The sequence below is a fragment of the Neltuma alba genome, unplaced genomic scaffold (genome assembly GCF_004799145.2).
Source record: "Neltuma alba isolate B1F8T4 unplaced genomic scaffold, ASM479914v2 tig00012116_pilon, whole genome shotgun sequence".
NCBI classification, from domain to species: domain Eukaryota; kingdom Viridiplantae; phylum Streptophyta; class Magnoliopsida; order Fabales; family Fabaceae; genus Neltuma; species Neltuma alba.
In genome coordinates this window covers 612,056-630,236 of record NW_021636668.1, presented here as the reverse complement: position 1 = coordinate 630,236, position 18,181 = coordinate 612,056, and the positions used below count along the sequence as shown (strand labels likewise).

General features: G+C 36.6%; 2 protein-coding genes across 2 annotated transcripts; both read left to right on the top strand.

Moving 5' to 3' along the window:
- The first annotated feature begins 6,106 nt into the window (after nt 1–6,106).
- LOC114722915 (alkane hydroxylase MAH1-like) lies at nt 6,107–7,576 on the top strand. The gene has a single exon (XM_028909036.1). The coding sequence runs from the start codon at nt 6,107–6,109 to the stop codon at nt 7,574–7,576; it is 1,470 nt and encodes a 489-aa protein (XP_028764869.1).
- A 3,892-nt stretch (nt 7,577–11,468) lies between these two features.
- Nucleotides 11,469–14,225, top strand: LOC114722914 (alkane hydroxylase MAH1-like). The gene is made up of 4 exons (XM_028909035.1): nt 11,469–11,581; nt 11,924–12,002; nt 13,466–13,603; nt 13,734–14,225. Exons 1-4 carry the CDS (start codon nt 11,469–11,471, stop codon nt 14,223–14,225), a joined length of 822 nt encoding a protein of 273 aa, XP_028764868.1.
- Nucleotides 14,226–18,181: the final 3,956 nt, after the last annotated feature.

Below are 18,181 nucleotides of genomic sequence, written 5' to 3'. Positions count from 1 at the left end.
ACATTCCTCCCTTCAAGAAGATTGTTCCAAGCCCAAGAGGCCCTGCACCCTTTCCTAGCCTTCCAAAAAGAGGAGTTGGGGAAGTAAATGCCTTTAAGGATCCGTATCCAGAATTCATTTGGTTTTGTCATGATTCGCCAACATTGTTTACCCAAAAGAGCTAGATTAAAGGCTTGAAAGTATTTAAAACCCATTCCCCCATCTTTCTTCTGTTTAACTAAATGTTTCCAGGCTCTCCAATGAATTTTTCTCCTAGAGTCATCCCCTCCCCACCAGAATTTTGCAACGATACTGTCCAGCTCTATACAAGTCTGTTTTGGGAATTGAAAGCAAGACATGAAGTAAGTAGGGATGGCATTAGCAATAGATTTGATTAGTGTTTCCCTTCCAGCTTGAGATAGAAAGTTTTTATTCTACCCTAGCACTTTTTTCCTCACCTTATCCCTAACAAAGGCCAAAGCCTCTATTTTGGATCTACCCCAAAGAATAGGGAGACCTAGGTAACGACCAGGGGAGTTTGCATTAGGTATACCAAAAGCTTGACTAATCATATCCCCCACCTCTTCAGGAGCATTAGGCAACACAAAAATATAGGATTTATCTAAATTTATTCTTTGTCCTGAGGCCATATAGTACTCATCAAGAACACTGGTGAAGACATCACAATTCTTTTTAGTGGCTCTAAAGAAAAGATGGAATCATCTGCGAAGAGGTAATGAGATAGCATAGGGCAAGCCTTAGCAAGGTAGATGCCTTGCAAATCTCCTCTACTCACATGCTCATTAACCATTCTAGATAGAACATCAGTGACAAGGATGAACAGGTAAGGAGAGATAGGGTCTCTTAAACCACACTTAGGGACAAGTTTGTGGATTGTTCTTCCTTCTACTTTGAAATCAACTTCACAGTAGAGACACATTTCATAACTTGTTTGATCCAAAAAGGATGAAAATTCATTTTGTAAAGGACAGCTTCCAAGAAATCCCATTCTACCCCATCATAGCCTTTATTCATGTCAAGTTTTACAGCAACTTCATGCACATTACCTTTTCTATTTTTAAGGAAATGGAAAGCCTCATGCACTATAAAAATATTGTCTTGAATCATTCTACCAGGAACAAAAGCACATTACTGTGCAGAGATGACTTTTTTTAGAATGGGTTTAACTCTATTAGCAAGCAGTTTAGAGTACACTTTATAATTGAAGTTACACAAGCGAATAGGTCAGAAATGACCAACAAATTCAGGAGAGTCAATCTTAGGAATTAACACCAAATTGGTAGACTTTAGGTTTTACAAATCAGTATCATTCTCAAATATCTCTCTAACCAACTGACAAATCTAGGGGCCTATGATTTCCCAAGAATAGTGGTAAAAGAGACTAGGAAAACCGTCAGGGCCAGGAGCTCTTAAGCCCCCCAAATCAAAAGCTGCCTTTTTTATTTCCTCATCCAAAATAGGATTCATCAACCCTAAGTTATCAGCTTCAGAAACCACAACTTTCACATAGGAAAGGACATGATCCAAATTTCAAGGTGCAGAACTAGCAAACTGATTCTCATAAAAATTGGAAAAACAGGAGTTAATCTCTACCTAGTCATCAATCCAATTTCTAGCATCATTTTTTAAGCAAACCACTTTGTTTCTTCTTCTGTGTTGGGCTGTAATATTGTGAAAAAATCTAGAATTTTGGTCCCCCCATATTAGCCAATTAATTCTTGAGCGTCGAAACCAGTATTTTTCTTCCCTTCCCCAAATGGCCTCAATTTGATTAGCTAACTCACTAGCTTTACTTGCAGAATCCTCATTCCAAACTCCTTCATAACAATTCCTAAAGTCTTCCATAAGGGTTGCAAGGAGTTTTTGGTTGTTAGGAAATTCAATCTTACTCCACTTAGTCAGGATTTTCCTTATTCTATATGGATTTGAATTAAAAGCATGAACCACATCATTAGTCATCCGCTTGTCCCTATTCCAATTTGACTCAATAAGCCCTTGATAGTCTTCATGCTCAATCCAATTCAATTCAAAACAAAATTCTTTTAGGCCTTTTATACCAGAAAAATTCACATGCAGAAGGATTGGCAAGTGATTGGAGCCTAAAGGCTCTAGATTACATACCTGAGCATTTTGATGCTTCTCTCGCCAAAAGGTATTGCAAACTACATGATCTAGCCTTTCTTTCACATTTGCCTCATTAAGTCTCTTGTTTGACCATGTGAAAGCCAAGCCTTTGGCCCCTAGGTCCTCCATGTCACATAGAGTCATGAAGTTCTAAAATTCAGCCAATGAGTTTAAGTCTCTGGTATTCCCCCCTTCTTTTTCAAAATTAAACAGCAAGTCATTGAAATCTCCACAACATAACCAAGGTACAGCATTCCCAGGGTTAAGGTTCTTCAATTTTCCCCACCATTTTCTTCGATCTTGCTCTTTGGGAGGACCATAAATTAAAGTTAGAAAACCAGAATCCATCTCTAAACCTTTGAGAACCTTCAAGTGCATCATGTTTCTATCTGACTTGACAAACCGCAACTGCAGATCATCATTCCACCACACTGCTAAACCACCCCCTATCCCCACTGGTTCCACATAAATCTTGTTCTGAAAATTTAATCTCCTACGCCATCGCTCAAATTTTTCCATCTTGACCCTAGTTTCCATAAGAAAAACTAGAACACAAGAACCGAAGGTTCCTACCTGTCAAGGATGGCCCCAATCCTTGATAGTTCCAGCTCAAAATACTCATGGCGACTTGGTGGTCATTTGAGACTAACCACTAAGACCTACTATAGTCGAATCACAGCCTGAATCTTGTTTTTCCATCCCTTCAAAAATATTAATGGAAACTACTTCCAGCACTGGAAATTCTACCAAATTACCCTCACTCACCTCAACAAATTTCTTACCTTTTTTCTTTCTTGTCTTTGAAGGTGAGTTCCTGCCTATAACAAATGGTTTCTCATTTTCTTTGTTCTAAAATAATTTTGTAGCTTTCTCAAACTGATTTGCAAGTTGACGCCTTGCTTTTTTTGATTTAGAAAACTCCTAAGTTTCACCTAAAGCTCTTTTTAGGCTAACCTTTTCCATCTTTTTACTAAAGTCCCTTCATATGTTATTTGTAGTAGGCCTTGCTTTGGCATATTAATATTCGTTTCCTCACTTTCCTTAGGCAATTCAACAATATACGGCACACTAGCTGCTGACCTGTGGGATTTAGCTTCCGTAATGGGTGCTCCCATATCAGTATTACATTCCTTTCTGTCAACAGAATCTTTTATAGAACTGTAGAAAGTGTCAAAACTTTTTTGGGCTCTGCAGGCTTTGGTTCATGTATTTTTAAGGGCCTATTGTTGAATAAGGCCCTTCTGCAATCCTTTGGAGTGGGTTCTATTCTTGCTTTTCCTTTTGCATATCTTTTAGTGGGCTATTTACTTCATCCATGTCCAGATCCAACATCGGCCCAGTGTCATCATTGATTTTCCCCTCAGTAGATTTACCAACTGGGCTATTTACACTCCCTACACCTTCCTGCCAAGTAGATTGCTTTTCCCCTATTACCCCTATACTATTATCTCCACCATAGCTCACATGTACACCAGCAACATTCGCACTCTTTTTTGAAGATGAGGATTCACGTGCTGTCCCTATTTGCATCGAGTCACATTCACCCTCTCGAATCATGATTATCGACGCCACTGCCCTTAACGGATTCACCCTTAACTCTACAGTATACATTAGTTAAGATGGATCCTCCTCTGACATGACTTTATGGTGCTCACATATCTTGTGCTCATGCTTAACTTTCCCACAGTTATAACAGAAATTTTAGAGTTTTTCAAATTTGGTATATGCCCATACCTTGTCCAGGTTAGGACGTGGTACCCAAAATTCGGCAACTAGAGGCTTTAACAGATCCACTTCAATTCTAATACGAACTAAGCTACGGATATGGTAGTCATCCGGCCTTGGATCTGCAAAACAGATAACTTCACCAATTCTACTACCCATCTTGACAATATTCTTCTTAGTCATTGCTGCTCTCGGGATGTTATGGATTTGAACCCAATACATACATCTATTCATTAAAACTTCCTTAATCGTCAAGAAAAGTTCCTAAGGGTGAAGATTTAACAAATACCCATCAAAAGGCCAAAGACTATCTCGTAAGATTCTTTCATAATAATCTTTTATGCTAAAATGAAACACAAAGGCATTGTCTTTAGAATCACTAATTTCCACCTTACCTTTCAATCTCCATATGCGCATAATCATTTTCCGAAACGTTGGGATGTTCACTTGCTTGGAGGAAACCAGCTTCCCTACTAGTGAGAATCCCCCTTTCTTGCAGTCTTCATCCTCCTAATCTAGTTCACATTCATTCCTGTCCTCTATTACCACCTCCATTGTGCAGAAGAATAGTGAATCTTCCGCAACCCACTTCAAACAACCAGACTGAAGTACACGAACGGAGCCCTAACTTTGGGTTTTGCAAACAACACTAAAACAGAGTTGAAATAGAGCTTTATCGCTGTAAGGATGAAAGGAGACGAGACCGAGAGAGGTTAGAGGGAGAGGAGGCAGCCATAGTGAAAAGCCCTAAAGCAAGGTGCTTTGCAATGATCTACCTGGTGACCGAGACAAAGACAAAGCACAGTTGAGAGAAGGAAGATTAGAAAGAACAGGAAGCACGCTGTAGGTCGACAGCAACGACAACGACACTCACTCACTGGAGCGAGAGAACGTGCTCATCACTTAGACGGAGCGATGGGTCGCTCTCATGCAAACGGAGAGATGCAGATACTTATGCTTAAATAAGCAAAATCTGCAGACATCCTTATAGCGATCTAGTTGATGAGATTAGGTTATTAGTCCATAAAGATTGGCAAGTTATTTTTGTTCATGTTAGTAGGAAAGAATTAATCTTAACTGATCACCTAGCCAAGAGAGTTCACATTGTAAGTGGGAATTATTTTACTTTTGATCAGCCTCCACCTTTTACCTAAGAGGCGGACGCTGTAGAAGGATAGTTAGTAGGCTCGTCTGTTTTGTTTTGTTTGTTCTTTTGTCTTTCTAATGGTATCTAGTTTCCATTCAAAAAAGAAAAAAATCAGACCAGCCAGGCCCTCTTGTCCGGTCCCGTTGATGGCGAAACCTGTTATGAATTTGACTTATAAACCAGTGTAACTCGGGTAACCCTTTGGGCTGACCAGGTTTACCAGGACCAGTTTTTCCCTCACCTGAAAGATGCAAGCAGAAATTCCAGGAGGAAGAAGAAATTTTCAGAAAAAGAGGCAGGATAAAAAGTAGAGAAGGAGATGAAACTCACAGAGAGAAAAAAAAAAACCCTCCTGAAAAATATGATAAAAGATTGAGTAAAGAAGCTTTTTAGAGTAGAAAGTATGGAAAAAAAGAGTGAGGGCTTGATGTTTGTTGCTCAAAGCTTCAACCCGTGTGAGAGATCCCAGAAAATGAAGAGGGCAGAAGAGAACAGACGGGATCACGAGTTTCAAATTGCAAAGAAAGAAGGAGAAAAGTGACATTTATGACTCTGACATGGTGTCTTGTTCGTACCCTTATTCATCTTTTTTTATCGTTTTCTAATGCCTGCCTCAGAGCCATTTTTAAGTATAATAATATATCATTTTAATTATTAATGGTCTCGCATAGAATTAACTCGAGTCTTACCCACTAAACTGCCACTTCTGCAGCGTCTTTTGGAAAAACACAGTAAATATGAGTGTCTCTCTTTCTATCCCACGTGGATATCACGTCAGAATCATCGCGACGCATCACTGAACAAGCAAATGTGATAAATAGAGGGAGCAGAACCTGCAACCGGAACCGGTTTGGATATTGACTTGAGTGCAACCCACGTGGATATCACGTCAGAATCATCGCGACGCATCACCGAACAAGCAAATGTGATAAATAGAGGGAGCAGAACCTGCAACCGGAACCGGTTTGGATATTGACTTGAGCGCAATAATTGTTTTCCAAGTATTGGATATTATTGGCTCCACGTCTAACTCTCTTTTTCTCTGTACATAGCATAGCACACAATACTTAGCCAAGCATAGAACCACAAATAATCTCTCCCCTAGCAGTAATGTTGCAGTTGAATACTATAGTAGCAGGTTTTGCAGCAGCAGTTATATTCGTTCTTTATTATTACCGTCAGAGACGAAGTTGTTGCAGAGACCCTTTGTTCACAGAATGGCCTGTACTGGGTATGCTACCACCACTTGTCTGTAATATGTGGCGGTACCATGACTATGTAAAGGAGGCTCTCCGAAGACAAGCAGGTACTGGCAACTTCATCGGACCTTCGTTTGCTAGAATGAATTCAATTATAACCTGCGACCCCATGAATGCACATCATGTTCTGAGCAAGAATTTTGGCAACTACTGTAAGGGGCCTGTGTTTCGTAATATCTTCAAACTCTTTGGAGATAGCATTTTCACTGCAGATTCAGACGCATGGAAACACCAAAGAGCGCTTTACCATTCATTATTTGTCAAAACTAAATGTTTGGAGAAGCTGCTGGAGAGGATCGTTCAAATGAAGGTGGAGACTTGTCTGGTTCCAGTTCTTGATCACGTAGAAAGGCAAACTGTGGACGTGGATCTGCAAGACGTGTTCGATCGCTTAACCTTCGACCTCACTTGCTCCATCCTGTCAGGATCTGACCCTAAAAGCCTTGCCATTGATTTCCCAGAAGTTGAATGCAAGAGAGCTTTTAATAGATTAGAGGAGTTTATATTCTACAGACACGTAGTGCCCGGAAGGATTTGGAAGCTTCAAAGATGGCTGAGAATTGGAGTGGATAAAAAGATGGCCGAACCATTTGAGGCTTTTGATCGGTTCCTCGGTGAAACAATAGCAACAAAGAGAGCAGAGATGAGCCAAAAGAACGAAACAAAGAAACAAGAGAATGACATGCTGAGTTTGATCATGAAGGGAGAAGAACACGTGGATGACAAGTTTTTGAGGGACGCTGGTTTTGGTATTTTTCTTGCAGGCAAAGGCACCATAACTTCAGCCCTAACGTGGTTCTTTTGGCTTGTTGCTGCAAACCCTTCAGTTGAAGCCAAGATTATTCAAGAGATTAAGCAAGTCAAGGAACTGAAAAAACAAGTGTATCTCCATGCTGCTCTGTGCGAAGCTGTAAGATTATATCCTCCTGTACCTTATGTGCGCAGGCAAGCAGTCATACGCGACATGCTTCCCAGTGGACACGACATTAGTCCTCGTACTGCGATAATATTATCTGTGTATGCGATGGGAAGGTGTGAAAAGATATGGGGAAAAGATTGCTTGGAATTCAAGCCTGAGAGATGGATCTCTGAAAGAGGAGGCATCGTCCACATGCCATCGTACAAGTTCATTAGTTTCAACGCGGGACCACGAACTTGCATGGGTAAGGACCTGGCCTTCATTCAAATGAAGATGATAGCTACCGCTATCTTAAAGAATTATCATGTTCGAGCGGTGGAAGGTCATCCCGTCTCTCCCATGCTTTCGATAGTGCTCCTGATGAAGAATGGTCTCAAAGTTCGACTCACAAAACGAGGCTGATTAGTTGGAGGAAGAGAAGAAACTGAAGTTTTATTTGTGTGTTTGTGTGTGTGTGTGTGTGTTTAAGTTGAATAAAAGTTGTGGAATGTTGTTTGTACCTGTTTCTGTTTTCCTGGTAATGTTATTGTGTGTGTGTATTAGATTAATAAATAAAGCACAATATTCAAGCTTCTGATTGGCTTTTATATTGTGATAATGCTAATTAATTAAGACCCTGTACTTTGTAGCCAATTCTTTCACTTTGGATATGAATTTTTGTAAGGGATTGGCTGAGCTTATTAATTAATATTGGTTTGCTGTAACTCATAGTTTTTTCTTTTTCATGCGTTGCCATTAAAATTTCAAGTGAGTTGTATATTTATTTTTAGTACGTGACCACAACCAAAAGCGAGAAACAAGTCCCTTATCTCTTAATTAATTACATTTTAAGCTCGCTAAACTGTAATTACAGAAGGATAAGGTGTCTTGCTAATTTTGACGGGCATTATGAAATTAGAGAGAAGGGTTACTTCCTAAGTAAAAACCCCATGCCACATATATCGTTGCTTGCTAAAGCCACAGAAGAGGCGCATTAACTGTTGGGCCTCGCAGTGTTATGATATGCGTGTGATGAAAATTTTGGTTTACGCATATTAGCTTTTTTACTCATATACCGCAAACAGTAAAAAAAAAACTTCAAATCCTATATAATAAAAAATACTACCTCCGATTCTTAATATAAGACCTTATTTGACTTTTATTTTGGTCATAAATATAATACCCTAATCCACTTTGTCTCTCATATTTATACTTTTTTTTTCAAAGTAGTCCTTCTAACAATGATAGTTCTAGTCAATACATTTGGTTAGCAATGATATTTTAGGAAAGACAACATCTATTGAGAACAAATAACTAACTCGACTTATTTTCTTAATACCCTCAAATTAGTCAATTGGCTCTTATAATTAGGACCGGAGGTGGTATTTATTAAAATATTACATTTAAAATTGTTCAGAGAGTAGGAACGAGTTTAAAATTTCAAGCTCGTCATTGTTAACAATAACGAGTTCACTTTATGATATCAGAAAGGAAGTGAACTTGTACTCACACAAGACGATTTCAATTTTGACATCGAAGTACCTACTCTGGCTGGGCCTACCGTGTATGGGGTGCGTTCCTTTAGAATGCCTGATCCATTCCCTTCACATGCATCTTGATTCTCCATGCCAAAATCATGCATATGTGCCAAATAAGACTTCGTTATATATAATTTTTTATAAATGTTAAAAGACCATACTATCCTAGCTTCATACCTGTTAAATCATAAACACAAATTTATAATTATAATTACAAAAATACATACAAAATTCATAAGCAAATTATGATATAAAATTATAATTTTGATGTCACTTTTTCCTGATATCATAAAGTGAGCTTGTTCTTACAAGAACGACTTGATTGAAATTTTAAATTTGCTTTTATTCTGAACGATTTTAACTATAGTATTTTAGTAAATATTTTTTATTGTATAGGATCTGAAGAATTTTTTTTTACCGAGTAAAGAAGGCATTATTTCTTTGTTTTTTAAAGAAGAAAATTATACATGCTTTTATTATGATGATGATGATGACGATGTTGGTTTGCATCATTATGCACGTTTCTCAAGGAAAGAAATAATGATGCGTGGGAAAGAGAAGAGCCTCAATGCGGCTCTCGTGTATTGGCATTTGCCTTGGACATATATGATATACCTGCTCCCCATCTCCAGTTGTAGGCAATTTGGCAATTTGCAATTCAATTTTCAATTTTAAAGTATGGCCCACTATATTTGTGTTTGCAAATTTTTTCCCCATTAAATGTCTTTGCAAATTTTACGTCTCACATGTGATGCTGTTACAAATCTAGTTTAGTATTTAATTTGGTGTTGAAAATAAGATTTTAATTTATTTTGCTTTTTATAGTTATCCACTTTTTTCTAAAATAATCCTTATTATAATGGTTGCACATGTTGAATATTTTTATGAATGGATAATTCTAATACACATTATTAATAAGGATATTTAAGGAAAGAAAGACCTATTTATACAAATAACTATTTTAACTAATTTTTTTAATCTCTTTAAATTAGTTAACTAGTTTTATATTAAGAACCTAAAGTACTATGAGCAATTGGGGTTTTTTTCCCCTAGTTTGGGTTTGTTAATTTCGTCACTTTTAGCACCGAAAAAAAAGTTGTGAAGACCCTTCAGCTCATATAATGGAAAGAGTTTTACTACTCATACCAGCTATACAAAGGAAATTAATTAAACTTTAAGCTGGTGCACGTTTCTTTCGATTTATTAATTGCGCATATTCCTTTAAGGACCATGTGAATCTACATTTCAAGAAATCCGCTAACCGAACGCTAATATGTAATCTGAAGGTCCACTATATTAATAAATAAATACAATTAGCAACCTACACCAATCATTAATAAATTCATTGCACGAGTTCATTAATTTCATCGCACGCCCCACCGCCTTGTTTGGGTTTGGACTTGTGTCCTTCAGTCAAATGAAAATAACGGCCACTGCTATCTTGTCGGATTACCATGTCCATGAGGTGGAAGATCATGTCATGTTTCTTCCACACTTCGATAGTGCTTCACATGAAGTATGGCCTCAAAGTTCGAATAACAAAAAGAGGTTAGTTAACTGGAGGCGGAAGAAGAAGAAGGAGGAGGAGTTTATCCCCCACAAAAAAAAAAAAAAGGAGGAGGAGGAGGACAGGAGGTTGTGCCGAAGTATATATGTTTTGAAGTGGCAGAAGGCTCCAAGCAATTTGGTTTTGTTTGTGCCTCTCTCTCCCCCCCCCCCCTAAAAATTGGCAATGTCGTCGTTATGTCTGTATTAGGTTAATAAACAAAGCGCAATAATATTCAAGCTGCTGATTGGCTTGCATGTGATCATGCTAAGAGTTGTGTGTGTTATAGTATGTTGGTTTCTCCCAACTTACTTTGTAGCCAATTCTTTCGCTTTGTATATGAATGCTTGTAATAATGGATTGGCTTACTGTAACTTGGTTTTTCTTCAATTTATTTATTTGGATTAAGGTGTAAATTTGTTCTAAAAAAATTTCATTAAAGAGCACTGGATACGGGGAATTTTTTTAGGATACAAATTTGACTTAAAAGTTTGAAATTGTAGCAGTGTTATCTTATACTGTTAAAAAATTAACATTAACCATTAAAATAATGTTATCAACTGTTAGTATTTATAGAGAGCAACATTACCATGACTTTAAACTTTTGAAACAAATTTACACAAAATTTTTTTCTAAATACCCAACACTCTTGAGTAAAAACTTATAGGACAAATTTATATCTTAAATTGTTAACTCTTTTATTAATTGCATAATCCTTTACACCCCATCTACATTTCAGAAAATCTCCTAACCGAACGCTAGTATTTGAAACTCCATTAACAAATTCGGTGCTTGAACGAGCTACAACATGTTTTTTTGATGGCCATGAGACAAGGGCACCGGCAAAATAGACATAGTAACCCAAGACAGATCTATGATCCATGGGGCATGCAACCAATTAACATCAAAATAAGCAACAAGATGAAGGGATCAAACTGGTCTAATTAGAATGCCATACATAGTTGTGTCTTAAAGATAATGAAGGATTCGTTTGACTCCTTGCCAATAAGTAAAAGTTGGCTTGGATAAGAACTAGCTAAGCTGATTAACAGCATACCAAATGTTAGGTCTCATGTTAGTGAGATATTGGAAAGCTCCAACAGCAAAGTGAAATTTAGTTGGGTCACTCAACGTATCTCCATCATCGGCAGAGAGTAACATCCCAAATGCCATAGAAGTAGAGCATAGCGCTACATAATGCCTGGCTGACTTGTAATCTTGTACAATCACAATGAATCTTAGGACCAAGAAAATAATGAAGGTCTCTAAGGTCTTTGAGGGAAAACAGAGTATGAAGCCGCTTTGTGAAGATATGAAGCTGGTAGGAGTCATTACCAGTTGCAAGTATGTCATCAACATATATGAGAATGAAGAGAACAAACTTAGAGCTCCGAAGGACAAAGAGAGAACTATCACTTTTTGCACTTTCAAATCCCCATTCAACTCAGGTTTGACATAGGCGATCAAGCCAGGCATGTGGTGCTTGACATAGTCCATAGAGAGCTTTACGGAGCTTACACACATGATTCGGACATATGAGGTTGATGAAGCCTTATGGCTACCGCATGTATACTTCCTTTGTAATGTAACCATTAAGGAATTATTGATGTCAAGTTAATGTATTGGCCAATTAAGAGTCACTAATATAGTGAGAATAAGCTGAATAGTTGTAATTTTTGCAACTAGACTAAAGGTTGCTCCAAAGTTCACACCTGCTTCTTGTTGGAAAACTTTCGTGATTAAATGGGCTTTGTGGTTGGACACTGTATTGTCTAGGTTATACTTAGCTTTAAAAACGCAACGACAGTCAATAAGCTTATGATTTTGAGGCAGAGGTATGAGCTGCCATGTTTGGTTTCTAATTAGAGCATCAAATTTAGATTGCATGGCTCCCTTCCATGTAGGTGAGCATAGTGCATCAGTGATGCATGTAGGCTCCACATCATCAGAGTAAGTGCTAGTGAGCATACCAACAAAGGGGTATTTTGGCTTAAAAATTTCCTTCTTTGAACAAGTGACCATTGCATGACCTTTATCATAGTCTCAGGTACTAGTGTAGGTGAGGGTGACAGCACTACACAATGATCTTGTTGATTATTGGAATCAAGAAAGATGGTCTCATTTGTGTTGGAGTGTTATCACACTGGACAGAAGAACCAACATAGGCACACAATACTAGTTCAGGAGAATTAGGTGGTGATCCATTGGATTGTGAAGAACCATTAAGATTTTCAGTAACATGCTTTTGCTCAATGCAAAACAAAAATGGTGTTGGGCTCTGTTCAACAATCTTTGATGATTGAGAAATATGAAGGACGCTGGTTGCAAAGGGAAAACCCTTTTCATTGAATGTCACATGCCTTGAAATAAAAATTCTCCCATTAGAGTTAAGGCATTTAAAGCCTTTATGTTGGCCACTGTACCCAAGAAACACGCAATGAGAAGTGTAAAATTGAAGCTTGTGTTGATTATAAGGCTTGAAACAAGGATAACATGCACACCCAAAAGCTTTAAGTCTTGTGTAGTTAGGAGCCTTTTTATATATATAGGATTTGGAAGGGAGATTTGCCCATAAGAATAGGAGTTGGGAATATGTTAATTAAGTGAACAACAGTATGAAAAGATTCCCGCCAACATTGTAGCGGCATGTGTGCTTAAGCTAGTAGTGTGAGACCCAGCTCAACTATGTGACAGTGTTTCTGTTTTGCTCTGCTAGTTTGTAGAGAGGTATATGGACAAGAGAATTGAGATTGTATACTATTCTTGTTCAATAAAGGTTGAAGCCTAAGGAACTATCCTCATTCAACTAAGGCAAAGTATATGACTGATATCCTAAGAAAGTTCAACATGCTTTATGCAGCGCCATGCTCTACTCCTATGGCATCTAGGACGTTACTCCCTGCCGATGAGGGAGATATGTTGAGTGACCCAACTAAATTTTGCTCTGCCGTTGGAGCTCTCCAATATCTCACTAACATGAGGCTTGACATTTCATACCTTGTTAATTAGCTTAGCCAGTTCCTATCCAAGCCAACTTCTGCTCATCGGCAATGAGTCAAACGAATCCTTCGATATCTTAAAAGCACAATTATGTATGGCATTCTAATCAGACCAATTTGATCCCTTTGTCTTGTTGCTTATTCTAATGTTAATTGGGTTGCATGCCCCATGGATCGTAGATCTGTCTCGGGTTACTGTGTCTATCTTGCTGGTGCCCTTGTCTCATAGTCATCAAAGAAACAACATGTTGTAGCTCGTTCAAGCACCGAATCTGAGTATAGGGCCCTTGCCAACACTGCAGCTGAGATCAACTGGGTTACTTCTCTCCTACTTAAACTTGGCCTTCCACTTGCTCTATCGTATCAGGTAGCTATTGCAACAGAACATGTACATGGCTATATATTCATCTCATTATCAATGAATAATAAACGACTTCAACCCTAAAACATTACGTTAGCTATTCATCTTTCTTGACATGCTGAGTTTGTGCATGAAGGAAGGAGAACACATCAATGACAAGTTTTTGAGGGACACTGGTTTTGGATTTTTTACTGCAAGAAGCACCATAACTTCAGCCCTAACATGGTTCTTTTGGCTTGTTGCTGCACATCCTTCAGTTGAAGCTAAGATTGTTCAAGAGATTAAGCAAATAAAGGAAGTGAAAGACCAAGTATATCTCCATGCTGCTTTGTGCGAAGTTTTAAGACGATATCGTCCCATACCTTACGTGCGTAGGCAAGCAATCAAATACGACATGCTCCCTAGCCGACACGAGCTGGTTGATCCTCGCACTGTGATAATATTGTCTTTATATGCAATAGGAAGGTGTGAAGAGATATGGGGAAAAGACTGCTTGGATTTCAAGCCCGAGGGATGGATCTCTGAAAGAGGAGACATAATTCACGTACCCTCGTACAAGTTCATTAGTTTCGTTGCAGGACCCGGGACTTGCTTAGGTAACGACATGTCCTTCATTCAAATGAAGTAATGGCTACGGCTATCTTGTCAAATTATCATGTCCATGTGGTGGAAGATCATCCTGTTTCTCCTACGCTTTCGATAGTGCTTCAGATGAAGTATGGTCTCAAAGTTTGAATCACAAAACGAGGTTGATTAACTGCAGGAAGAAGGTTGCACGGAAGTGTGTGAGTGTGTGTGTGTGTTGTTTGAAGTTGCAGAAGCCTCGAAGCAATTTGGTTTTGTTTGTACCTGTATTAGATTAATAAATAAAGCACAATGTTCAAGCTGCTGACTGGCTTGCAATGTGATGATGCTACAAGTTGTGTTCGTTATATAGGATGGTGGTTTCTCCTAATTTACCTTTAGCCAATTTTTTCCCCCTTTAGGGATTTGAATGCTTTTGTAAGGTATTGGCTTAGCTTATTAAGATTGGTTTGCTGTAACCTAGTTTTTCTTACTTCTATTTGTCTGTTTCTTGTGAAGACCTTCCAGCACAAATAATAGCATGATGATGGAGGTAATATAAGGCTGTAATTGTATTATAAATTAAATCGAAATTTTAAGTTTTACTACATGTTCGTGCTCCATCTAATATATGATAAGTGGCACAATATTTCTGCCATATATATTCTCAGAGACTACCTCGATCGGTGAAATTTATGATATTTCCTTCCTATCAATTAAACTGACAAAAATTTAAAATAACCAACATTAAAATAAAGCACTTAATTACTCCTTCAACAAAAAATATACGTCCTAGTTTTTACCTTTCTTTTGTCTCTAAATATATGTCCCACTACAGATTTCTAGATATAACTAATACTTATTTCTAAGCAGTTGAAGTTTAAATAAATATTGTGACATTAAATAAAGAGTAAAACAAGAAAGAAAAAACTAACTGTTACATAATACTCCTCCGGTCCTAATTATAAGACCCAATTGACTTATTTGAGGAGATTAAGGAAGTAAGTTAAGTTGGTTATTTATAATAAATAAGTGTTGTCATTCCTAAAATATCCTTGCTAATTAAGTATATTAGCTAAAACTATTATTATTAGAAGGATTATCTTGGAAAAAAATGCATAAATATAAGAGACAAAATGGATTGGGTTCTTATAATTAGGACCAAATAAAAAGTCAAATGGAGTCTTATAATAAGGACCGGAGGAGTATATAGATTTTGGTACTCCTTGATTTGTGTACGTACTTTTCAACATTAATTAGGAGTTACATTTACGTCAAGAAAGAATTTTCTAATTCCTCGCTAATGTCGCCACAAAAAGCATATATTCATGGTGATAATGAGCCCACGGCCCACACACACACACACAATGAGCCCGCGCAACAATAATTTTGTGCTTTTACATATATCAGATAAAAATTTAGTTAGTTCCGTAAAGATATGGGGAGGATTATGACAATGGGAAAGAGGGATCGGATTTTAGGGCATATCGCCTTATGTACAATGGCCCACTGACCAGATGTACACAAATTGAAGGGAGAATTTTAATAAAATGCTAATTAAGAAATATAATTACTATAAAATCTCAATAATAATAATTGAGCAGCTTGTAATGTCAAATTTTATAATAGAAAATAACAACTATTCACTTGTTATTGAGACTTTTTAATAGTTATTTTTTATGAGACTCTATTGCAATTCTCATTAAATTGAATGAGAAAATATCTGTCTTTTTATATGGATGAATTTGTGTTTTTATAGAAAAAAGCTTATGCACATTTCTTTCGTTTTATTAATTGCGTGCGTCCTACTTTAAGAACCACATTTAACTTACATTTCACAATATCCCCCTAACCCAACGCCAATATTTGAAAGTCTACTAATAAATTTTATTTAACCACCCAACAAACTATTAGTTAAGATGATAAGCTTTTTCACCATATAAAAAGGAGAACACAAGTTTAAATTTTGAAAAGCATACTTATTGAGAAAGTTTTAACCTAACACTCTGGTCTTGACAGAAATTAATTTAAATTTCAAAGTAACGCTCTGATCCTATTTATAAAGCAGAGAGAGAAGATATTTTTTGGTCATATTTATAAGGCACTAAGAAATTTTTTTAATGAATATACAATTTTACCCTTTCTTTATTATTGTGTTGACTTTGTTTACATGAAGCATAATGTATATTAAATAGTTGAAAAATTATTGAATTTTAAATGAGAGTTAATGAAGTTTAAAGTTTTTCTTGATCTGTGTGAAATATATTAAAAGTGAATTATAAATAAGGCCAGAAGAGTAATAGATTTGAATTATATACTCCTCCGGTCCTTATTATAAGACCCAATTTGACTTTTTATTTGGTCCTAATTATAAGACCCAATCCATTTTCTCTCTTATATTTATGTATTTTTTTCCAAGATAATCCTTCTAATAATGATAGTTTTAGCCAATATACTTAATTAGCAAGGTTATTTTAGGAATAACAACACTTATTTATTATAAATAACCAACTTAACTTACTTCCTTAATCTCCTCAAATAAGTCAATTGGGTCTTATAATTAGGACCGGAGGAGTATAAGGAAACCGAGGGCAAAAAGAAAAATGAATAAGGGCTGTTGCACGTTTCTCTGGTTTAACTTGATGAAAATTATGTTCGATCTGCACATTTAATTATATTAATAATCCCCATTGATCCAAAATTATTTGTCTTGTTACGCCCACCACACGCACTTGTACGTGTTTAAGGACGAAATCAGAAGGAAAAAGTAAATAATTAAAAATAAAATAAAAAATAATTATAATTAGTTAACGTTACTTTAATAATTAATACTGAAAATATTTTGAGAGAAAGGTTTTGGTGCGTAACGATGATGAGTGAAGGATTGAGGCTAGAACCAAAGCCATCGTCTCATTTCTTCTTCTGGGTTGTCTCAGATCGTCGTATCGACGGACTTTTTAGCAAGAGGGGCAATGAGTGATGAGAGACGACAGCTTCTTAATTGCGTTGGGACACTCATATTTTAGAATCAAGACTCGAGTGACTGCCCTAAATAAATTAATAATTATTTTAATTTTATAACACACGCCAGTTTATAAAAAAAGAAATCTAATACTCAAAAAATAGAGCATATGATAATCTCCTTTCATGTAGTCCTGGTGTATCTAAAATGAAGAGTGGAAATAAGGAAATAATCTAAGATTCATATTTCCTGTTATCTGCATCTTTAAATGCATCCACGGGAAGAATTTCACCAAATTAAAACCCTATTTGTTCTTGGCTAAATATGTTGTTAAAGACCCCCCTTTTTTTGTATCATGGTTTCTAAATGTTTTGAAAAATCAAAATATCTTCACAGTCATGTATTACAGTTACATATATTCGAATTTTGGTTGAATGGATACGTGTATATTTTGAAATATTGGAGTTGGTTGAATGCGTCTGGATTTTGGATATTATAAAATTATAATATTGACTTTCTGCCATACTGTATTTAAATGTTCTTTTATTATTATATATAGTTTAATGCAGAGGTTGTTTTTCTTGCTATTTTAAAAAACAAAAATTATGCATAAACAGAGAGTAAACAGAGGAATGTTAGCATCAATATAAATCAAATTAAAATTCAAAATTGCATCAATCAAACACATAGTTTACTATAGAATTCAAAATCAAAACAAGTACGGACATATTATCATGTCGAATTAATTTTAGATATTATAGAGAGAGAAAAATACTAGACACGTAATATAATAAATACAAGTATTTAAATATCAGCAAACTATACGAACTTCAAGAGAACCGTACATGTAAGCTTTTAAGTTTCAATTATCGGCTATATATATAATTCTACCGCGCGCGCACAATACTTCCACATGCATGGAAAGCCCAGTCCTGCAAACAATGTTCCATCTTGCACTAACAGTTGCAGGTTTTGCAGTACTCTTCTTCTTCCTTTATTATTGCCACTGTAAACGATATTGCAGAGACCCCCTCTTAATAGAGTGGCCTCTTCTAGGC